General features: G+C 41.4%; 1 protein-coding gene across 5 annotated transcripts in view; it reads left to right on the top strand.

Moving 5' to 3' along the window:
* The window catches only part of dlgap2a (discs, large (Drosophila) homolog-associated protein 2a), a 204,586-nt gene that overhangs the window by 9,910 nt on the left and 169,681 nt on the right, over positions 1 to 24,995 (top strand). For 3 of the 5 annotated variants that reach the window (XM_074660144.1, XM_074660148.1, XM_074660143.1), the window contains exons 3-4: positions 6,962 to 7,016; positions 7,497 to 7,544. In XM_074660144.1, coding sequence (XP_074516245.1) covers positions 6,962 to 7,016; positions 7,497 to 7,544 — 103 coding nt within the window. The remainder of the gene's footprint in view (positions 1 to 6,961; positions 7,017 to 7,496; positions 7,545 to 24,995) is intronic. The other 2 variants (XM_074660151.1, XM_074660145.1) reach the window with 2 other exon arrangements.

Below are 24,995 nucleotides of genomic sequence, written 5' to 3'. Positions count from 1 at the left end.
TGGGGCAAACAGAGAATACCAGGCGGACACACAGCTGACAACCTCAGAGCTAAACTAAATGATGCAGTGTAGACTTACTGGGAAATTGCTACATGTGCCCACGACAATGCATGCAGCATCGTGGCTGCTACGGTAACTCTCCCGGACGGGTGAAGTGGGCACTCAGTTGTCTGTTTTGCGCATACACCGCAGCTGGTGATAAATGATGGATTCAACCTGTTTGTGCATCGGCTTATCCTTGCAGCTGGACAGCTTGTAAGGGACTACAACCACACCACTGCTGCATGCAAGACACTAATCTTGTCGGTTAATGATCGGTTAACGAGAGTCGGCTATCGGTTCGACATTTTTTTTTCTAAATTAGCATCCCTAGGCCCTATTGTACTATAGGTGTATATTATTTTGAAAGATACTTCTAATATTTTGTCCACTTCTCTGTGTCGTATCTCTTTAGCTATTGCTGGGTTGAGTGGTTGCAGTGCAAACCCTATCATCTGCTCCATCGGCACACCACTACATTTGATAGCTTTGCTAGCCTTGGTAAGAAGGGAGCAGACAGCGCCTAAGGCAAACAGGAAGATGCACTGGAGTGACTCCACTTCCCGTCCGTCCTCTCAGATCTCCATTAGCTCACCAAGAGTTGCACTCTGCAGCAGGCACCAAGGCATCCTATTATACACTGCCACTTGTGATAATTGCCTGTACCCAGCAGTAATAGTGTGGGGAGATAGGTAGTGAGCCTGTATGTCTGTGCGTGTATTTATGTGGCCGGCATGTAGACAGGTATTTTGCTTTGTGAGCATCCTGAAACACCACTGGGACAAGAGCGGTTCCTGTTGACCGCTCTCTGCCCCGGTCAAACTAGGCTGGTGTTGCCCCGAGCTTCAGATCATGTACAGAGCCATTAAATAAACCCGGTGCATTGGAGCCTGACTTATTTGGAGACATTTACACCAACATCCAGTATAACTAGGTTGACAGGGTTTCAGCACATCTCACTGCGGTCACTGCTGGGAGGGAAATAAGAAGTTCAGCAACAAGAAAGACTCATTTACTTCTTAATGTCGTAACTTTTCTTTTATGAGCATCAGTTTGTTAAATCAGAGAGCCTATTTCTGATCCTCGCTCTCCGGTCTGATGAGGCTCCATCACACAGTAGATAAAAAACAATCTCCCAGACAAATAGACTTTCGGGGGGCGGGGGGATGTAATCAGTACTTTTGTATCTGGGGTCATTTTCAGAGAGCTGGCATCAGAGAGAAGTTTCCTCATGCACTCAAATGGTGTGTGATTCATTTGCATTTGGTTCTTTCTCTCCTCTTCCGCTTCCATCTCAGCTGTCTTTGTGTTTGTCTCTCTTGAGTGCTCTTATACTGTAAAGTATGGCTCTGTGAAAAGAGCCACGTAGCTCAATACCTGCTTTATCCAAGACATGTAACTATATTTGATCCAACAATCAAAAAGTTTTCAAAAAACATGCATATATAAGCCTTGTTTTTCAGTTTATTCTCAGAAAAATATCCCCTGAATAACTTAAATGGATGCAGTAGTGAATTTCCATGTGCTACTCGCTACTCTAGCCCAGAGGCTCAGCTACAGTAGCTCATATCTTTTTGATGAGTCATTTTAAAAGTGGCTGAAGTTGATGCTATAGTGGATATAGTGAATTTGATGATGAAACCTACTGTATATATATATATATTTTGAAATGATGTTGATGGCTTATATCATATCTTGGGAAGCATATTTGTTCAAGAATGTTATGAGATCTTGAGTCTCATAACATTCTTGAACAAATATGCTTGAAATACAGAAAATAAAAAGTAAATAATTCCTTAATCAGCATTTGCTGATATGTTTTTATTAGGGCTGGGACGATACACCTATCTTCCAATTCGATACTATCACGATATTTGGGTGCCGATTTGATATGTATTGCAATTTCTTTAAGTATTTCGATTCGATATTACGATTTGTGATTTTTGTTAACTTTTTTAACACTAGACCATGGGAAACATTTGAATCATACACTTCTAGGGGCTTTTACTTTGGAAAATATCTAAATAGATACGGTAAAAATATTTGATTTTCAGCATGTATGTAGTCAGAGATGTCCTGAAGTCAAATATATCTGTCAGGCATTATTTATTACATATTTTCCAGCAACCCCAAAATCAAACAATAAAGACATTTCCCTCACAAATTAGTGGTATTTTCTTTTTAATTTATAAGGGACATGTAATGTTTTATATTTCTGGTGAATATAATCCCATCAATCTTATTGTATTTTGAAGTTCCCTTTGTTAACACCTTATTTTGAAAGCCTGACATAGTCACATGTGTATACTTCCGCTAACTTCGCCAAGTCTGTCGCTAGCTCTGCCGTCAGCTTCGTTCTCTTTATACATCCATGGTCAGCTCTATTGGGGCCGTTTCAATGCATTTAACATAAATGTCAGTATATAGGGGCTCTACAGTTGTAGCGCCGGTTGATTTATCCACAGAGATGCGTGTGGCGGCTGGCTTGACAATATATGACACCCAAAGTGTTTCCATACGTTACTGTACGTATGTGTAGTGTTTACCACGTTGGATTTAAAATGTGAGGGTGCTAGTCGTATCCACGCGGACCCGCCGCTGTTTTCTGCTTTGTCGTTTTGGCTCGTTGGTTTGTTTCGATTGATAAGGAACAGATGTGACATCACATTACTTTCTACAACAATAAAAGCGGTAACTTCCTTCTACCAGTGCATAGATTCAAATGAAGCAAATATATCGATTCTAGCATTAAAAAAATCAAGTTCAAAATCGTGCTACATAGGTAAATCTATTTTTTTCCCCATCCCTAGTTTTTATAGCCTGCTTGAGGACCAAAATAGTAAACTTTACTGTACTTTTATGTTTTGCATTTCCAACCCATATGACATGAGAAATATAACAGGGTGACAATATGGAGAGTTACCGGAAACATCCACTTTAGGGACTCTTAATGAAATCTCTGCTGAATCCTTTTTCTTACAGCCTCAGGCTACAAGAGAATGGCAACAAGTCCAATTGGAAGAGCATGATGGTAAACTGCTATTGCCAAATGGAGCCTTTTATTAACTCGCTGACTCAATGAGGTTTGAAGACTCATTCAGAAGATTTGGCCTCTAGTCCTCAAGGCACTGCTTTGGATTCTCTTTGCGGATCTATTTTTTCTTTTGATGAATTTTAATTGACTACAACGAAAACTACAACACTGTTAAATTACATAACTGATTTAATAGGTGATTAAAATGTATTAGGTTTTGATATAGTCAAGGTTATTTATGTCATGTGGGACTGGTCTTTATGTAAAATCAGGCCGGCTATAAACTGTGATTTGAAGGAAACCAGCTATTCAAATCAATGAATATTGTGAGAAAACTAATCCGTACAAAATATCAGTTTTTGCATTTCCATTTGTCCCAGTTATGTGTCAGTGGGATTGTCCTTGTGTGTCTTGTAAATCTGTCTTCTTAAAACGTGGTGACACAAATCCTCTCTTGTGTTTAAGATAAGCTTAAAAAGACAAACAAACGGGTGCCCAACACATTTTCTCATGTGAAATTAGACGCCTTGCCTCCAGACTCCAATCCTTTTAAAGTGTAAATGAGAGGCAAGTGACAGCTCTGTGTGTCTGAAACACTGAAGAGTGTCCCTGACGACGGTTTGTTCTCCGCACTCCTCCAGTACAAGTCTCAGCCATCCAGCCAGCTATAGCCAGCATCAGTTATAACTGGACATCATGCATCTGTTCGAGTCATTACAAAGCAATCATTGCATCTCTCATCCCTGCAGAGATATTTTCACATACCACACAACTCTTTTACGCTTGTTTACTGAATAGCATTTTGCTCCGTATCCTGGAGGGTTATGCATGCAGAGAATGCTTTCAAGTAAAACAGGTGAAATGATGAGACACAACGATGTGCTGTTGTCTAACAAATTGTTCTCAAATGAAATCACTACAGTAACAAACTGAAGGTTTTGCTATCATCAGAGTCCACATTTTCAGCATAGTTATCTCTACTGTGAAGCACAAAAGTACATAGTTACACATTAAATTGATCTATACAATTATAAAAAAAATAACTTATTTGTTCTGTGCAAAAACATGTGAATGAATTCTATAAAACACAGCATAATTAATAGAATACTTTTAGTCAGATTTTCTTCACAATAGCAACTTTGACTTGTGATGACCTTTGCTTTGACCTCTAGACAAAGCTTATGGTTCATCCAGACCTGCCACAGCGTGTTTTAGAAGCGTACCAGAAGCGGCTCGGTATTAATAAATGTGTATTTATTTAAATGTGATCGTGTATTGATCCAAATCCTTGCTGCTGTCCGTGGTGCTGAAGTAACAGACGGTTTTGTAATTGCAACTTTTTCTCTAAGTCCCACATGTCGTGCTCTGGCATCTACCAATATGTTCAGTATGTCCCAAGCATATGTATTTCTGATAAAATGTTGTAAATTGTAAATTAGTAGTTGGTGAATGGCTACAATATCCAATTAATACAGTAGTCCTTGATAACAATGGTATGGGTCATGTGGGTATTTATTCAGTTGAAGATACATTAAATTCTAAGAGAAAATAAAAGTGTTTACATTATGATGGTCCAACAAGACTTTGGGCTCATGCAAGAACCACTCGTGCGAACAGATTTGTCACGTATGTGTGATTTAAGAGAATTTGTTGCACTCACATTCATTTTTTGGCAATTTATACATTTCAGTATATCTGTTTCTCTCACTCCAACAGCTGCTTCAGGGTCTTCATGCAGGTCTCTGTCCACTATCAGCCACTGTCGCAATGGCTGTGTAGGCTATAATGTTCCATTGTCTAATATCTCTGTGATTGTCACTCCCCCTTGACCGCTACCCCTATGACTCATGAATCCCTTTGCTTTAGAAAGAAGTCAAACCATTCCCTCCCCCATGTCTGTGTGTCACAGTACAGAGCTGCTTTTATGACACAGCGTTGACAAGCTGAACTATTGATATGTTCCAGGTAATTGTTTCAGGTCTTGTCATACCACTACTGACACTGCAAGCTTATCTTTTCTCCTTTTTCACTCTTTGGGAACATTTTTGTGAATGAAACTTGCCTACTCACAGAGCAGAATATATGTATGGCTCTTTCAGGGGCTATTATTATGCTAATGATGAAATATCATGAATGCGCACCTCTTTATGAACAGGTAGTATTCATCAAGCTCAAACAAGCGATTTAGGACAAGTTCGTCTAGTTTGTTCGTCAACTTTGGTGACTCTGATTTGGTGCAGTCGTGCGAACAAACCTCGCAGAAAAAGTAAAATACCAAAAATATTCTTGCATGAGACCCAATGACACTAATCATTGGGCTTCTGGGATTGACTTTAAGCACTCAAACAAATGAACCATGCTGGCACCAGAACAAGTTGTTAAATAGAAGTAAAAGTCCTGAGTTTATGCCTGTCCCTCTGAGTTTGAAAGTCCAGCATGAACCGAATTGACTAGATTCGAAGGACGAAATGCAATTTATGAGTCAAACCTAGCATGGAAGTGTTTTAATGCAGGATTACATCTCCTCTTGATATGCTGCTGATAAAGTAGAAAATTAAACTGGATGACAAGAGTCCGTGCTTGAGGCCCACTTCCTGTATTAATGATGCAGTGGGTTGATATCTCTTTGAATATCCCCCAGAGGCAAGCCCTTAGAGTTCAATTCTATTTTATTGTCCTGGTCTTCTCTCTCTTTTCAAGAGGTACCTTTTATATACGCCCCTCTCTTTAATTAAAAGCGACACTTATCTGATCGGTCTTGTTCAGGCCCAGAGAGAAGTAGAATAACTGAGAGACAGAGGAGCCTGAGATATCCACCGAGTGCAAATGTAAAGGAATGTTAACACTATCACAAGGACAAATGGAGCAGAGAGAAAGAAGAGGAAGGGCTGTCTATATTACGAAAGTCATTCTGGACAATAATGAGCCTGTCAGTCGTAGACAAGAACAAAGATGCATTGATAGCACCTGCTGAGCCACCTCTGCATCTCCTCCTTTGTTTTGGTCCCTCTCTCTAGTGGAGATTCTGCATATTTGTGCCTTGTGGGCACCAATAATGGTATTCAGCGTCACAGCAAAGCTTAACAAAAGTGTCATCATACAAAGAAATTCAAATTTGATTCGATTGATTTGATTGTCAGGATCTGCAGAGATAATGACTCTGCAGAGGTTCCCAAGAACAAGACATAAACTGTTCACTTAAGCACACATTAGCAGCTAAGATACAACTTTCAATCGATTTTTAAGTGAACTCCTCACAGAATAGATTGTAAGCATGCATTATTGATCAGTATGACCACCTCAGGTTTGTGAGTAGTGCAATAATTGGCTCTTGTATGTATTTGCTGCTACAACTTCCTGGCATAGTAAAGTCTGCTGACGGAGCAGAGAAAGCTTCTAAAATTGGCCCCGTTGACGTGACCGTACACCAGACAACATTGCCAACCATTCTCCAATCTCAATCGAGCAATGTTTTATCTCTGCGCTGTTCCGTCCCAATGGATTGTTAGCGTATCATATTTTCCTTCACACCCCATTTAACCCACCTTTTGACTGTTTTGTAGTCGGAGTCAGAGATACGCAGTTGAAAATGAACCTTCAGCACACACCGGGGCCATCATTTAGTGCTCCGCTGCTCAGATCACGGAGCAGAAGAAAGGTCTGAGATAAATATGCGGAGCGGCTCCTTTTGATGCAAATGGTGTGAGAAATGGGTGTCTCTTGCTACTCTGTAATTGTGGGTCGCAGCATGGCTCAGTGCGTTTCCTCTGAGCTCCACCTTGTTTATCTGCTTTGAGCTGCTGTGATATTAACATCTTTCCTTCTCTCCCTCTCCCCCCCCCCCCCTCTCTCTCTCTCTCTCTCTCCTCCTTTGTTGTTCCGTGGAAGGTGTTGCCAGGCATACTGAAGAAGCATTGCTGTATCTTACCAGACAGGAACACAGGTAAGGACCAAACAGATGTCCCCTCTCCAGTAAACACACCAGTCACACACAGTGCAGAGGCAGACAGAGGGAGCCCGTCGGTGGGAGTAATGAGTGGGTGGTGATGCCGGGGGATGGATGCTCAGTGGGTGGGTCACATTTGTCTGTCTACCTGTTTTTGTGTGCGCTCTGTACATATGTGGGCTCGTAGCTCATCTGCTGGCTATATGCACTCGTACTGACTGATGATTTTAGTTTTATCTGTTGAAAAACAACCCTTTCTTACTATCGGGCCACAAACTGATCCCTTTATCATTGTGATTCTTACTATACAGTTGTTTCAGTGCTGCTTCACAATGTTACCGCTAGTAAAAATGACAAAAAGAGGTTTTCCATGTGGCCTAAATTTCTCCAAATACATGTCAGCGGAAGGGGAACATTTTGGGGGCAGTTGTTGCGAACTTGTGATGATGACGGGCTTCTTCATCATCATCATTGCAGGTGTGAAGAGGTTGCTGATGAAATTGAAGAGCAGGGAGATATACTCAGGTACCTGGCCGCAGTCCTCACAATAATGACTTCTTCTACTACTACTCCTCTCTGTGCGTTTACTTTTAGGCAACCTCTCTAACCTCTCGCAAGGAGACTGCATGCACATGGGCTCTCACACCATCCATCCCACTAACAAAACCTCACTAACGCCGCTCCGACGCGTAGCCGCCACGCTGTGGTTCGCTCATTTGTCAGACTCACGGCTATTTTTGTCATCTTAGTAATAAACTGGCTTCTGCAGTGAACTTCGGTCCACCGTTTTGCACTTTGTTCTGCAAACAGTGCTAGACTGATGTCTACCTTTTGAATGTTTCACATGATTAGAAAGCCAACTGCACACCCTTCCCAGATGTGAGACACATGCTGAAGAGTAGAGCAAGGAATCAGCAACCATGGCGATAAAGAGAGACTTGGAAACTTTTTTTTAGGTGTTGGAGCTTGGAGTTATAACTGATAACTGTGAGGCATTTTGCAGCGTGAAATTAGTATTTGATGGGGCGAGATCATCTGCACTTAAGCCGATAAGGAACTTGACAAACTGGTAAATCAGCAGTTTTACTGTTATTTTGAGCATAGAAGTTCTGTAAGCTAGACCTGGGCCAAGTTTGAATCCAATCCACTCTATTGGTCTCTCTATTTAAAGGGTGCCAGATGGGTGGGGCTTGCTGTTATACGGAACAATCCTCTTTTTGTGCCACGCAAGTTGAATCGATTACAGAAAAAGTGCGTGAAGAGATTTACAAAATGTTAGCTCAAGTTTTTGTAGAGTATTTTCCAAGCCGTAACTTTTTAAGCAGGACGAGCTTGTGTGTGTTGTCGAGGTGGCTGGCTGGCAAGCGCTGCATGAATATGGAGGACCCAGGGGTGCACATCTCGACCGGTCTTAGAACAAGGTGTTCTGGCGGAGTGGACACTTATTAAAATAACCTTATGAATATGGATGTGTGACGCTCTGAAACTTTTCCAGAGATATTTTAGCAGTTCATGATGTTTGTGTGTGTGTATACATTAGTGCATAGGCCACATTGTATGCATTTGACTGCGGACTTGACAGCAATCCGCTTGACTGCACTTACTTACAAATTCCATTTCTTTTCACAAAACGTCGCTCCTCCCTGTAAATGTCCTTATTCTGATAGATTGCGCTGTCAAGAAGACACAGTACATGGCACTTCTCTTGAATACTCAGCAGTGGTGCATCAACAAACCTCAAACTACTTCCACCAAAGTTCACGGATCATCAATCAGCCACCAGTTCCATCTGAGATACAAGTCAGAGCCTTTGCTGAACGACTTCTGCGAGGCTCACACACACACACACACACACCAAACAATGGCACAGTTGTGAACAACCTCTGTGTCTATACAGTGTCTACCATGGCATCCTGTTTCCATGGCAACACAGATTGCGGTGTCACTAGATGCAAAGACTGCATTGTGTCCTTTTTCAATAAGCATTTCTTCTCTGTACTGATTGGATGATATACAGTAGGGCGGTTGTATTTGCATATGCTAAACAGATGGCATAAATTAGCACTGGCGTTGGACGAGGATGCTCATTAGTGAGTACAGTAGTGTGAGTCAGACCCGAGGAGAGGCATGAGTTGAAAGATGTAGTGTAGGGCTCGAGGAAGGAGAGGGTACAGTAAGAGGGGTGGAATATCTGGAAAATGATGAAGAGTAAGTAAGATTAGAAGGGACTTTTTGGAAATAATGGCCATGAAAAGATTGGTATCTCCTGCTGGTGAATAGGATTAAGACGCTGCATTGTGTGTGCATGTGTGTGTCCATTTCTGTGTGCATGTGCTCTGCTCTACTGTACTCCATTGAGCGAGGGGCGCCCTCTCCTGGGCAGTTTCTCAGCTCTCATGAATCCATCTCCTTCAGCTGCTCCCCGCTTCTGTTTCTCAGATTCAAAAACCTTGAGCATAGAAAGTGGAGGGATGAGGCTTATCATAATCTTACACTCTCTCTCTCTCTCTCTGTTATCAGCTCGTCCCTCTGCTCCGTAAGCGGAAACCTTCATGCCGATGAACATTCGGCATTTCTATGCCACAAATTCACCGACTGTTCCTATTTATAGACATTAATTAACGTGTGAATATTCCACCATTCTGTTGCCATTTTTCATGTCCATGCTGAATTCCTGGCATCCTTTCATCATCTCTTCCATCCCCTGCTCGGAGCCACTCTCCTGCCGTAGCATTTTGGAAAACATGTAACTACTAATTTCCATTTATGTAATTCACTGGAACCTCCAATCTGACTTTTGGAATATTCATATGTAATGTTACTGACAATATGTTCACATCCACTGAATGAGCAGCAGGGTAGTTTTTGTTAAAGTTTAGATTTGCAGTGTCTCATATTGCTTATGCCACAATTATACCAGGAATGCAAAGGTGCTGTGAAGAGATATGCTGACTGTTGCATTCTGGGAAGCTCTTCTATCATCCTTTGCGGCGTTTGGACACTTCTGTTTTGCATTCATGGCCTTGTATCCTCATCGATTGTGTCTCCCCTGGGTCTTACAACCCACCTCCCCACACACACACACACACACGCAAATGTTACCCATTGCCTCCATTTACAATTCCCATGTGTTTTACTCTGTGTTTACGAAAGTGCACCTACATTTATTGTTTGTCTTGCACTTTTAACTTTTAGTATTAAGATGATTAGTAATTATTCTTATGACATGCATGGTTTTTAAATGGTGGAGCATGCAAAGTCCAATTGCTGTGCATGACGTTTGCTCCTATTTTGTGTGTGAAAAACACATCATGGGTATTTGATGCATGTAACTGTTGTGTATGGTAAGACACACACATAATACGTTGCTGCAATTATTTCCACCAGGCCTGCCACTGAATTTCTCAATCAATTGTTTGAATTGTAAAACAAAATTCACCCAAAAGTCCAAGCCCAAGAAGACATCTTCATGTCTTGTTTTTTTCCAACCAACAGTCCAAAATCCAAAAGATGTTCAATTTATAGACGTATTTTGATATAAAACGGAGAAGTAGCAAATTGTCATTTGAAAAGCTTAAACTACCGATTGTCATTTTTGTTCAAAACTTACTTGTCAAGGTTAGCTTTTCATACCGAATCCAGCTAAAACTGTTAAATACAGAACTTCTAAGCATAGAGCTTCATATTTCACTGCCTTCATGAGCAGGGGAACATCAAAACAGCTAAACAGCTTGTCAAATCTAACATCAAAGTATAGGAAAGATTGTATGAAAGACAAAATATTAGGTGTTTGCTGAGCGCACATGGTTACATATTTAGAAAAATGGTGTGGCGTGTATACTGCACATTCTTTGCCATATTTTAGGAATCATAAGAAATAATTAATTCGGTCACTCACCAGCAAGTCCTATGACTCCTGTGACATGTTGACCTATGTTACAAAGAATTTTTGCCCACCTGAAACACATGAACACGCCTCCCGGCTGCAGAAAAATTAAATTATTGCGGCCAGCAGCACTTCGACGCTGCCTGGTGTGTTTCTGGTGTAACAGTTACTAAGGGTCCCATCTCAGTACACTATGCAGTGTGTACATAACACACTACTAATAATTATGCCCCATAGATCTCTAAAGCTCACACTCGACGCTGTACTTCCTTGAGTCCTCAGCAATACACTCGCCAAGTTGATCAGTTAAACGGTTGTCAAGAAAATCAAAGGAAAGACAGACAGAGACTCCTTCCATTTTAGTTAGATGTGATTCATGTTGTTATTAAAACATAGTTGCTTATGCAAAGCGCTGAATTCAGGCATGACAAAATTACAACTAATGTCCTAGTTAAAGTTGTTTTCAAATTGAAAACGACCAGCAACAGCATTAACCTGTAAAAACCTGTCAATGAAAAGATTTAAATGATGGCAAACACCAGTGCATGCGTTTTTCACAGATTATCTGTCTCATGTACTACTGTCAGGATATAGTGACAGTTTGAGCAAATGTGACAAAAAGTTTTTATTATAGTTACCAACTGTAGCTTTAAAATGAAGCGTATTAGCTCGAATGCTAGTACAGTAGTTGTTGGGTTACACTCACCGAAATGTTCTCTCATTAGATAGCTTTCCACTCCTGCTGCGTACTTTGTGTCAATTTAAAGTGGAAGGGTTTGTCTGAGGACATGTTGCCATGGAAACTAGTTGTCCCGGAGGATAGGTTAGTTAGAAAGCAAGAGATGAAAATCATAACAAAATATTGGGGAATTGTGCTTTAAAGTCCTAATGTTTGGGAACTTTCTAAACTTAATCCAAAGAGCACTGTGAATACTGCCTGTGTCCTCTGTCTGATAATTGTCTTTTGTATCCTCATCCAGAGACAGCAGAAGTCCCCGAACTACATCAGTCTAATGGCTTTTCTCTTTACCTTACTTAGCCTCTGTCCAGAGTCACAGCACGTCCATCTTAATGCTTCACATGTCCTCCCCGAGCCGTCCCGTCCCGCTGTGAATCTGACTGACACGGGACTGAATCGGCAGCTGCTCTATTAGTTTGAGCAATTAACGGGCGAGCTGTCGCTTTCCCTCTGTGTCCAGCCTGCTTTTTTGAATGCATTTACACACACACTCAGTCAGTCACTGCACACATGCATAATGTGTCCTCCAGCAGACTTGATATCAATCTGTAGCAAAGCGAGGCAGCCAGGGAGAGCCTGTCTCCTTCTGATAGCTCTCCGAGGCCTTGATGCCAACTCTGTATGCTCTTCATACGCAACAAAAAAGAAAAAAAAGGCTGTATTAGAAAGATACAAAGCAAAAATAAGATGTATGGAGTGCATGAGCAAAAGAAGATTAGTGAATCTGCGTGATGACGGTGAAAACCAAGAGAGAATGATGATCGAATGAGTGAGAGCTGACAGAGTAAAGTGAGGGGAAAAAGTGGCCGTGTGTGTATTTGTGTGTGTGTGTGTGTGTGTGTGTATTTGTGTGTGTGTGTTGAAGGCCCTCAGGAAGTCTCCTCATGTCTGCTAAACTCTCGACAAATCCTGCACTATCTCTCCTCCTCAGCCTTCCCTACTTTCTACTGCGAGTCTGTACCCTTGACACCCTCCTCTCCTCCTCTGCACTCCCTCCAGCACCGCCAAGGCGTACCCACTGAACTGTTACAAGAGTTGGTAGCTCTGAAACATGGCCGCTTCCTCCAGGCCCCTGTCTCTGTGCAACTGCACCGCTGCGGCTAACAAATTGATTGTAAACGAATATGACACAGAGGAATAATGGATTAGAGGTAAACTCAGCGATACTTTTTGAACAGCTCCCATGTGGTATCAGAGATCTGTAAAACAGGACACGCTGGTCAAGGTGCAGTTCAGCTGAATATTCATGATACAGTGCCTTAGGACATTTAGACAGCACTGAATGTAAGTTGAGATGAGCAGTGGAACGTGTCTCAGCGTCAGGGTGCCAGTAAATTGTTTGGCCACGGTTTGTGTGTGTGTTTTGCACATATATGGGAATGCAATAGTTAGAGATAGTGAAATGTATGTGATGCTCTGTTGAGGTGTTATTAACGATTATTCTCATTGTTGATTTATGTGTTGATTATTTTTCTCGATTAATCGATTATTGTTGGTGAAAAATGTCGATCAGTGTTTCCCAAAGCCCAAAATGACGTCATCAAATGTCTTATTTTGTCCACAACTCAAAGATATTCAGTTTATAGAGGAGTAAAGAAAATAGTCAAAATACTTGCCGATTAATTTACGCGTCGACAACTAATCGATTCATTGTTGCAGCTTTAATACTACGTGTTGAATCTTTGCTTGGATGAGGTGACTAAAGGGCAGTTTAAAGGTAGCTAAGGTTAGGGTTAAAGCAAGGTGTCACTACTTGTCAGAGGACTCTGTATATTTATGACGGCACGGAACCATCTGAGAAGCCGTCAATGGAAACTTTGAAAAAGGCAGGCACTTTCAAAAAAATACTTGGCTGGTGATTGGCTGAACCATCTGTCAATCAAACTAACGAAAGCGAAACTAACTGAGGGTAAAAACATATTCATCGTGCCACACTTTGCTCTTCTTTCAAAGAAGAAATACTCTACAATACCGATATAACTGATGCTATTGCAGCATCTATGGTAGCCTCTTCAGGAGCCGCCATTGTTGTTTAGAATGAACAGTCGCCTCTCAGTGTCACGTCACACTTGTCTCATCGGGTCTTACCTCACCTAAACCACGCCCAGAGCTGCAGTAGCTCCTCACAGGACGCTGATTTGTCCGGTCTCTGGCTTGCCGGACACCAACGCACTACTTAAAGCCTGACGAGATGGATTGTTGTGTGAGTTGTGATCCCGCGATTCTCACGTGATCTTGTGACATCGCAAGAATCCAACTGCCGTGCAAGGTAACCTGATTCCCACTGCAGGGCCAAAACACTTTAACCTTAATACTTGGCTTCCATAGGAATGCTCACCCAAACTGTTGGCACATTTCACCATGTGGTGATGACTGTGAATCTCCTATTTCTACAGTAATATCCAAAAGTGTTGTACTATGCGTGTGTTCGTGAGTGTGCTGCACACTTACCTGCCCATGAACATATTTGTGAGTGTGTGCTTCATCTCTCTGTAGGGACTCCTGTCATTGAACTACACTGTGTCTGACTGGAGGACAGCTGGTCTCTGTGGACTGTCTGTCTCAGCCTGTCCCTGACATAATGAGCGAGCTGGGAGTAAGCTTTGATTTAACGCTGAGTCACTCCGTTCCAAGCTGCTCATTAATGGGCGAATGACGGCGGCAGGAAGTGAAAGAAATGGGAGGTGGTCCTGTTTTTGTTGCTATGTTGGCAAACCTTTAATTCCCTTTAATTCTTTCTGTCTCCCTCGTCTCTCCTCCTCTCCCTCACACACACACACACACACTCTTTATTATGGTGCCCTCATCAGCACAATATCAGTTCACAGCCTGCACGTCTCTACTAATGGAAGGCATACAGTTGATGGTACATTTCGCTCTCATGTTGAACACCTGATTTTGATTTAGTTTCAGTCTTTTGATAAAAATGTAGATTAGTTGTAGCTTGAGAGGAGCTCAAAGCTAAAACAGTGGATAATGTAGTGATGTTTCTTAAACTTCTAGAAAAACATTTAAATGGTTGATATTAATCCTGAAACTTACTCATTAATTCTTATAGCAGCACGAAAAATAGCCGACTGAAAGTAAAGTTAACGTTACATCCACAGCAAACTTGATAATGTTGGATTAAATTAAATTCTTTGAAATGCTGGCGTGCTGCTTGCATGTTTTTGTAGTTTGTCCCGTCTTATCTAACTCTCAGTTGAGTTATAAATGAATTTTATCCAGAAATCTGTCTCTCTCAAGAACGGGTAACATCAGATAATATTACTGACAGACATAACGTTACTGAATGCAAGCAGCTTCTTATTAGCTGCAGGTCAAGCAGCTAAATCAACTTTTGAGCAAGAGATATTTTGGGTGGTTGTTTTACTGGTCAGCAGCTAGGCTACAGTGCACGTAGGTTGTTGAATAAGACTATACATTTAAATCATAGACTGTATAGAAAGATGGATGACGCGTCTCCACTTCCTCCCACTGTACAAAAGTGAAGCCAAAATATCCCACATACGGGAGCTGCCATCTTTTGACGTCATATGGAGTCAGAGTCTCGTGACATCACTGTTGGGTGTGGTCAGAGGTGAAACAGGCTTGAAACTTTGACCCAGAGAGGGCCGTAATGCTTGGTGTCACTCTTTAAACAGTAATTAGTTCATTTTTGCATTTGTCCGTCTTTTATATTATCGTTTGCGAAAAATCGTATATAAATTATTACCGTCCTAGTTCTCGTTTTCAAAGGTTAGTTTTTTTTTTCTTTTTGTCTTGTTTTCATCGTTATTTGTTGCCAAAATTAACACTGATGCTGAAGAGCCAACTTTGGGTGTTCAAGGTGCTTCACGTATCTTTTCTAGGAGTAACTGTCGCATGGCTTAAACGCAAGCAGTGCTAAAATTATTAATCAAATAATCAGTTTGGCTTCTTTGCTTCTTTGTATCACACAGTCTACCTCAGTAGATGAACTTTCAGTCTCAACTAAGCCAACATGGACAAACTCCATCTGTTTAGAAAGATAATAATAATAATAATAATACATTTTATTTAGTGGTGCCTTTCTGGACACCCAAGGACACCTTACAAAAATCTGTTAAAACATAGACAGATAAAAAACAATATAAAAACAACAGGACATGACAGAGACATATTTGTACAAACACATAGGATGGGTGATGATGAGTTCTAGAGAGAGTAGGCCAGTTTAAACAGGTGGGTTTTCAGGAGGGATTTGAAAGATGTGATATTGTCAGACTGCCGGATGTGTGGGGGGAGTGAGTTCCATAACCTGGGAGCAGAGCAGCTGAACGCCCTGGCTCCCATGGTGCTGAGGCGTGAGGTGGGGGTGGTCAGAAGTCCGGCTGATGATGAGCGGAGGGAACGGGAGGGAGTGTACTCCTGGAGGAGGTCTGTGAGGTAGGTGGGGGCGAGGTTATGGAGGGCTTTGTAGGTGAGCAGAAGGTTTTTGTAGTCGATCCGGGATTTAACAGGGAGCCAGTGCAGCTGGATGAGGATGGGGGTGATGTGGTCGGAGGATTTGGTGCGGGTGATGATCCGGGCGGCAGAGTTCTGAATGATTTGGAGTCTGTTGAGTAGTTTGATGGGAATGCCAGAGAGGACAGCGTTGCAATAGTCGATCCGGGATGTAACAAAAGCGTGAACCAGGATTTCAGTGCTGGAGTGGGATAGTGATGGACGGAGTCTAGAGATGTTGCGGAGGTGGAAGAAGGCAGTCCGGGTGATGTTTTTTATGTGAGATGAAAAAGAGAGTGTGCTGTCCAGGGTGACCCCAAGACTCTTGACATGGGTGGAGAACGGTACTGGGAAACCATCAATGGTGATGTTTTGAACAGTGGTGTGTTGAGTTTTGGAGATGTTGTTCTTGGAGCCGATGAGCAGGGCCTCAGTTTTATGGCTGTTGAGTTTTAAGAAGTTCCTGCTCATCCAGCTCCTGATGTGTTGAAGGCAGGTGGTGAGGGAGGCGGGTGGCAGGGCTGCAGTGGGTGCAGTTGAAATGTAGACCTGTGTGTCATCGGCAAGATCTTATGATGCAATCGAAAGCTCCAGAACAGCCACCTATTGGACCTTGAGGTGAGACAGCTACTGTTTCCAAGGTCAAGATTAAACTTTCAGTCTCAATATAATTGTTTGTGGCAGCCTGACATGGCAGCTTGTAGGTCATGCCGGTGTTAGCGCATGAAATGAAGAAAACCATTTCCTGAAAACCTTGCAGCTTGTTGTTACAAATAGGTTGTTTGTCCTTTTTTTGTTGACCTTCTTTGATTCTTTGGTCATTTTTTTTTTCTGTCAATTGACAGTCAATTTTGCAAACCATTAAAAGCCCCTGGAAGTTTAGCTCCATTTGTGCAGGAACAACAGTATCTTCGTCCAGCAGACATCATATAAAAACTGATGGTCTGGCACACAATGTAAAAGGCAGTGTTATATAGGCATAGGCTGCCAAACTAATATACTGTATGATGGTCTTTTTTGGTCATAATTCTCAATTAATGAATATTGTATTGATCGAGTTGAAGTTAATGTATGCAAGTGACTATGCATGTACTGTACATACAAGATGAGGAGAGAAAAGAGAGGCATATTCTTGAGGACATTGAGGGGAAAGCTGCAGCCTACTACCTGCATGTTAATACTAGTCGCCTCCGTGGAATAGCTAGATAAAATTGGGGTTGCGGGGTGACAGAGAAGGGTGATTGTAAAAGCTCATCTGAAATCTGTAGAGTGGTTGACCAGCTAGATTGTCCAAACAAAGTCGGACAGCGTTTGTGCTGCATCTGTGAGTGTGTGCGTGAAGGTGATAGTGAGGAATAGCGAGCTGTCTGCTATGCTCTAATGCTCCCAAGTGTCAGACTTTGTGTTGAAACTCGCCGCAGACTTTGTTTCGCAGTTTGTCTGCGTATGGTGACATCTAAAACTATTGTACGAGTCAGAAATGGTTTCTGTCAAAATGAAGAAGTTGGAGTCTTTGCTTTTAAGTAAAAAATTACCTGTCATTGAGTCTTGGGGCTTACTTTACACCCACTGACAGAGACCAGCTTGCTGGGTATATTTGCTTGGCTTGTGTATATGCATGCATGTGTGTGATTATGTGTGAGTTTGTGTACTGTAGTTCATTATTAAAGGGATAGTTCGGGTATTTTGAAGTGGGGTTGTATGAGGTACTTATCCATAGAAGGTGTATTACTTACAGTAAATGACAGTCGGCGTGCCCTCAGCATCAAGAAACAGACAGGAGCACCAGCACCGGAGCAAAACAAAATGTATTTTAGCCACCTAAAAGAAAGTCTCACCTAAAACAATTGATATCAGTTTAAGTGTACGCTATATTTAAAATATTTTCCGACAGCAAACTGAACTGTAAGTGAAACATATCTATACTTTTTTTGTCATCTGAACCTTTGGAGAGAGCATAGATAAGTTTCACTTTCAGTTCAGTTCGCCGTCGGAAAGGAGAAGGAAAGGGGTCGGTGACACTTAAGCGTACACTTAAATGAATATTGTTTATTTTTAGATAAGCCTTACTTTTAGGTGGCTAAAATCCCTTTTTCTGCTGTCCCCGTCCACAGCCCTGTATTGCTTTGCTCTGGTATCGGTACTCCTGTCTGTTTCTCGATGCTGGGGTCACGCCGACACATCATCTACTGCATGTAATACACCCACAATGGATAAGTACCTCATACAAACCCCACTTCAAAACACTCGAACTATCCCTTTAAGGTCTATTTGGCGGCAGATAATGAGAACAGAGAACGTATCACCTCTATCTTTGCAGCTACATCGTCTTGTTTTACACTTCTCCGTTTCATTATAATTGCAGTTTTTTTTCCCACAGTTGACCAGTGGAGTACAATTGTGTATTGATTTTCTTTAGGTTGTGGCATTTTGAAGCACTGAGTGCATATCTAGACTAAAGTGCTCACTCTCCCTATCTGTCAGTTGAATCTTGCTTGCAGTAAAGGTCTATTTATCCTATCCATGGTATCTCTCTCTTCCCTCTAGGTCCCCTGTAGCCCATCTAGTTGTTGTACCCGATGTTCTGAACATGTTTCTCCCACTGCAGCAATTACACTAAAGTGACACCATTCATTTCAGCCCTCATTATTAGCGCAGCAGCTATGCTGAATAGATGGCGCCCATTTGGCAGCCCGGAGCTCTCCGACACCTGACAAGGAGAGTCGTAACTGAGCTCCACCCGTTTGTCGGAACATGCTTCAGGGGAACAGTATAGTACGTCTCTCTCTCTATTATACACAGCACTTTTTATGTGTCTTCACATTTATCTTTGTGTGTCTCTCTTTGCTGACACATGCACACACACACATGTCCACTGTCATCACTGTGTAAGAATAAGTAAATGAAAAACTACAGAGGCCAATCTCAATACAAACATTTGTCTTGCTGTTTGCACTGTCAGATGTTCAGGTACTCAGGAGGAGGTGATAACTCAAACTAACACTTCTTACTGAGCGAAACATTTTCTCTGCCTGTCAGCCAGCATCGTTGTTCTTTTTAGTATTTACCACAGTTCAAATGTAGTTCTTTTTGGGAGCTATTGCTGTGACAGATAACAGTGACCATGTCTGGTAACAAGATCAGTTTGTTTTCGGAGGAAGTGACATTATCTGCGGAGGGTCTGTAGCCGGCGGGCCAGCGACTGGCTGTCTGGAGAGGCTAGTTGTGATTTGATTAGCCGGGATCGCAGCCACAACAAATGCAAGGCAGGAAGTGAAATATACCAAACCAGCTTTGTTATGACTGATCCTCTGTTGTCTAATGAAGAACAAGGCGTGAACAATTTAGGACTGCAACTATTTCATTATCATATCAATCTACCCATTAATTTCTCAATTAATCGATAGGTTGTTTTGTCTAAAATGTCAGAAAATAACAAAATTGGCCAGCACAATTTTCCAGAGCCCAAGGTCACGGCTTCAAACGTCTCAAATTGTCCAACCAAACCCCAAAGACATTCAGTTTACGTTGATATAAAACAGAGAAACACCAGTAAATCCTCACATCAGAGAATCTGAAACAAGTAAATGTCTGGCTTGAAAAATTACTCAGGCAATTAATTGTTTATCAGAAAAGTTTTTCATGATAGTCTATATCTCTATTGATTGACTAATCAATTAATCAACTAATCTTTCAGCTATAGAACATTTTTTATGTGCTGTGCTTTAAATACAAAAGGCACAGTACTGTAGACATAACTTGATTATATTAGTACAAGTGGTCCAACTCAAAAGTTGTTTGCTTATCAGTGGCTTATAACTGATTTAAAAATCATTAGTAAGTAATAGGGGTGTCATGATTTTGATTCAAAATCGGAATTTGATCGAAATCAGCTTCTGAATCCGACCATCGAAATCAAAAGCATGATTGGCGATTCTCACAGTATTTGTTTTTTCATCTTCGCCCTCGTCTACTTGCGTGCGTCCGAAAAAAACAACAATTTAAGACTCACAAGACTTAAAAGACGACATGGCGTATCTTACCGGTAGCCTGCAGCTGCACTTTCACGCTATCTCTACTTGAAATCGTTTGTGTGTCTACATCACTTTTTTACGGTAAAGCAGGGTTTATGCTCACTGTCGTGTAAAACATACAGGCACCAATAGGGACTTCCTGCTGCATTCAGGTGTACCTGGTAAACTCTGAGAAACTCTAGCTGTTGTTGTAAAGTACCCTCCTGCTATCTAGTGGATCTTCTTTTTGTTGAAAGTGTAAATGAGAGTTGTCAGGACATAAAACCAATGATCTGTTGATCTTTACGAATCAAGACTCCATTGTCTAACAACGGCATGTTTAAATCGAAAATTGAATCGAATCGTGACCTAAAATCAAAAGTCAAATCGAATTGTGGATTTGGAGAATCGTGACACCCCTAGTAAATCATTTATTAACAATTAATAAGTTCATTTCTGTAGTTACAACTTAAACCCTTTATGAAGGGTGCCTTATTAGAAAGTGCTAACCAAAACATCATTATAAACAAACTAATAAAGAAACGCAAATTCTACGATAGTCCTTTCGTTTGCAAATGCATGTAAGGCCACAAATAACCTCAACTCATCAAACACTAAAATGCTTTTTGAACTCTATGAAGTTTGATTTGTTTCCTTACACTCACTGCACCCATTTCAGCAAGTAAAGTAAAAGTAAAGTCAAGTGCCTCTCTTTTCAGAACATTTTGTATTGAAGAGAGCATTTGTTGAGCTGCTGTCACCAGTTTTGTGTAGGATCTTTATGGGTGCACAGGTGACTGTGGATGTGTCCGTTTTGGATGTGTGTTTGGTATCACTGATTCAATTTAGTATTGCTATCAGGATCAATCCTGTGGGGAGGACTTGTTTATTTTCAGATAGGCAGATGGATGCACCGTATTGCTGTATCCATACGGTAAATACACTGCGCTGTTTGTCACTGATGTGATTTTGTTTTTAACTTTCTCTTGTTTGACTCCTATCTGTCATTGTCATTGGTCTGAACCATATTCTGCTCTAGATGCTGCCATCTGTACTCGCCACTCTCCATTGCTTCTCTCTCCTTCCTGATCCCTCTGACCATAAGGTTTTCTTTGGGTTTGTGCATCAAAGCGCCCGCCTCCACCGGGCAGCCGGACCACATGCTCTCACAACTCTCGCGTCCAGCCAAAACACCATTTGTTGAATATAATTGAATGTGTTGATGCCTAGAGGTTTCCAACAGATCAAGACCATTCCTCCACTGCTCATCCTTCAAAATAATAATCACAAAACAGCATGGAAATCGTCCTTCACACTGTTTATTAACACTCCTTTGGCTGATGGTGATAGTTCACTAATAAGAAACATACGCTGACAGATACTTTGCCGCCCTCATCCTTTCAAGGACACAGAAAGTGACACATCAGCTGTAGCTCTCTTTGAAGTTATGACTGACTCAGGTTTTTATTGTACCGAGTGTATTTCAAAAGAATTTCTCACTTGGTTCTTGATGTGTCATCAGTTACTTCTCTTTGTCGTGGGGAATCGTTATTTCTTGAGTCACCTGCCCCTGCTGTTTTCTCTTTTTTTCACATTGCAGCGCACAAATTGGCATTTTTGCTTCTTTTGTGAAATCTTTTTATCAAGGTTGCAGTTGGAGTGGGTTGTCAATGGCTCTGTTTATTTGAGAAGAATAGAAATGAAATGATGAATTACAATCCTCAGACATGACAGAAGACTGACTCCCAGTGGTGGGCAAAAACCAGTAGAGGAGAAAACATGTGTGAAGTGTTTGTGACTGTGTGGGTGTGTGTGGGTGTGTGTGGGACATGTCATTTTCTTGTGTAGTATTTCTATTATTCAGTTCAATTTATTTATCAATTCAATTTATTTTTTATATTGCTTTTCACTTTTCATATAGAGCAGGTCAAGACCGTACTCTATAATTCAGGGCATTTTCATATTAGGTACGATTGATTCGTACCGTGCCCGAGTACGATTCCCCCCTCTCCCCACTCCCCCGCCGCTCAGCTTTCACATTAGTAAAGTTGTTTTCCGTATCCGAGTACACTTGCGTCATCATCCACGTGCATTTCTTTATGTTGAGATCAGCTGTTCTCGTGGCTGAGCATCGTAAAACACTACATTCAAATTTGTCAGAAACACAATAAAACTCACCAAACCCGTCGTTGTTAGTCTTTTCAACAATCACCAACTCTGGTTAGTTGAAATAAACTCTTATTTCACTAAATTTGATGTGAAAATATGCCGACTCTACACGTTCTCTGCACACTGAGCAGGAGGCTGATCATTAAATTAGCTAAATAAAATAACAAACATCGCCCAACCCCATCGCCCACTATTGTCTATATTTTAAGGAACCTCCCGCCTGCCGAGCATATACAGATTTTGGAGGAGACTGGTGGTGTTGAAAACACCCTGCCCTTTCACAACTACTCCCTGACTGCTAATGTTTCTCGTGTTAAATAGCGATCCACTTCCGTGTTTCATTACGGTTGGCTTTCACACCCGATGCGAACTGTAGCGGAATACACATGATCCGTACTCTAGACCACCTTTTCAAGTGGACTCGAGTACGGATTGACAAACTGTGCCAGAGTACGGTATGGAGCGTTCACACTCATCAAACAAACTGGACTTTGGGATCAAGTGTACTCAGATCCGGGCCCGGGTCCCTGATGTGAAAGCATCCTTGGAGACCCAACAAGAAATCCCCCACCAGCTGTGGCAAGAAAAAAACTCCCCTTTAATTGGTAAAAACCTCGGGCAGAACCAGGCTCAGGGTGGGCGGCCATCTGCTGCATTTATAAAAATGGTTGCTGATTAATTAATTAATTCGGTAATTATTTCAGCTCTGAATTAGAGCAAAGTTGCGAGTAACTGGTCAGTGTCAGGCTGTGTTCGAAATCGCATACTACCATATTGCATCCTATATAATTAATACAGTATTTACTGCAGTGCATACTACCTACTAAATTAACGATTAAGTATGATTTCACCAACAGATTGTTCAGACTGAAGTATAGTCAACCGACGGTCAGGCTGGTCTCAAGGCTCCCCGCCAGCGGCTCCGTCACATCAAGGCTCTCCGTCACATCTCCGAAAGCGATCGCAGCAAATTTACGAAGGGGCTGGATAAACTGGCCACATACTGGGAATCTAAATGGTTCCTTTCTCACCTGAAAACATATTAAACTTAATAAAGTGACAAATTAACAGCTATTAGCCTGGCTCAAAATCTCACATCGCTGATGTCTGGTCTCAAGGTACCCAGATGCATTGTGGGGCAGTTGAGTATGTGCAGTAAGCTCACGTCTCATACTCAGTAATTCTTGCTAATGTAGATTACATCGGGGCATTTCTTGCATACACAAAATCCACATACGATGCAGTGTGAACACTTTACATACTCAATTTTACGTCATATATATAGTATGGATAGTACCTTAGTATGCAATGTTGTCCATGACCAAGTCTCAGTGCCTCTGTTGTGTCGTCCTGTCTGCCTGATTGCAACTTTAACAGTCAGAGTCAGACCTCCAGCTGATAAAAGACAACCAGTGTCATCCTCACGCCACAGCTCATCAGGATGATTCACTGCTCAGGGTTAAAGTTTATAGTGTGTGTTTAAGCCAGGAGAGAGACTGAAGGAATCGTAGGACTAAAACAGCCCAATCTCCATGCAAAAATAATCTCCTAACATACCCTGATTTAATAATTAAACCAAGTCATCAATTCTTTAATATATAAAAACGCAGACTGCTTTTGATCTTTTTTTGAGGCACTGTCTTAAAAGCTTGAACAAGCTTATTCAGTCGTAGAAAATGTTTAAAAAGATCTCTGGTTTTGTGACAAGCAGCAGCATCATCCTGTGGAGCTAAGAAAGTAGTGCTGACACTCTCCATTGATGTTCTGTAATCTCGTCTGAACGCAGGAACTGAATTTGACTGGAAGAGGTAGAACTAATCAAATAAGTGCAGAAGACAATTAAATGAGAATAATAATATTACCACGGTGAGAGACAAGCAGTCGTTTAAAGGGTCAAATTGGATTTTAAAAGAATAGTTTGCCATTTGGGGAACTACTCTTTAGTTTAGTTTGTTAACTATTTCTTGACTGAGCACAGTGACTTCTCGGTGTCTTGTTTGTCTTCACCGTGAAGTTGCCAAACAACGAGCCTCCAGGAAGTCAACTTGTCATTTTAACATTTTTCTCTTTGTGTACAGATTAGGACTCTCAAAGTCAACACAATAATAACGCGATAATAAAGTGTTAACGCAAATTCGTTTTAACGCCAGTAATTCCTTTAACATGTCAACACAACTTGTGATTTTTAAGGTTGTAGCGGGCTCAGTCTCAAAGCTAGAGTGAAGATGCTGGCATCATATGAAACTAGAAAAAATCCAAGGAATCCATTGGTACCAACCTTGACCACATTATGATAATCACATGCAGTTTGGGGCAAGTCATAGTCAAGTCAGCACACTGACACACTGACAGCTGTTGTTACCTGTTGGGCTGCAGTTTGCCATGTTATGATTAGAGCATATTTTGTTATGCTAAATGCAGTACCTGTGAGGGTTTCTGGACTATATATGTCATTGTTTTGTGTTGGTAATTTATTTCCAATAATAAATATATGCATACATTTTCATAAAGCAAGCATATTTGTCCACTGCCATGTTGATAAGAGTATTTAATACTTGACAAATCTCCCTTTAAGGTAAATTTTGAACAGTTAAAAAATGTCCATGAATTGTCCTTAGTTAATCAAGATAAATCGTGAATAACTAAGGATGATTCATGTCCAGGAAGTATAAAGAGCGACAAACGCCACGTAGGGAGGAGGTCGG

This window comes from Sebastes fasciatus, chromosome 15 (genome assembly GCF_043250625.1).
Source record: "Sebastes fasciatus isolate fSebFas1 chromosome 15, fSebFas1.pri, whole genome shotgun sequence".
Lineage (NCBI taxonomy): Eukaryota > Metazoa > Chordata > Actinopteri > Perciformes > Sebastidae > Sebastes > Sebastes fasciatus.
Note: the sequence above shows the minus strand (reverse complement) of the source record. Positions and strands in the feature narration are given on the sequence as shown.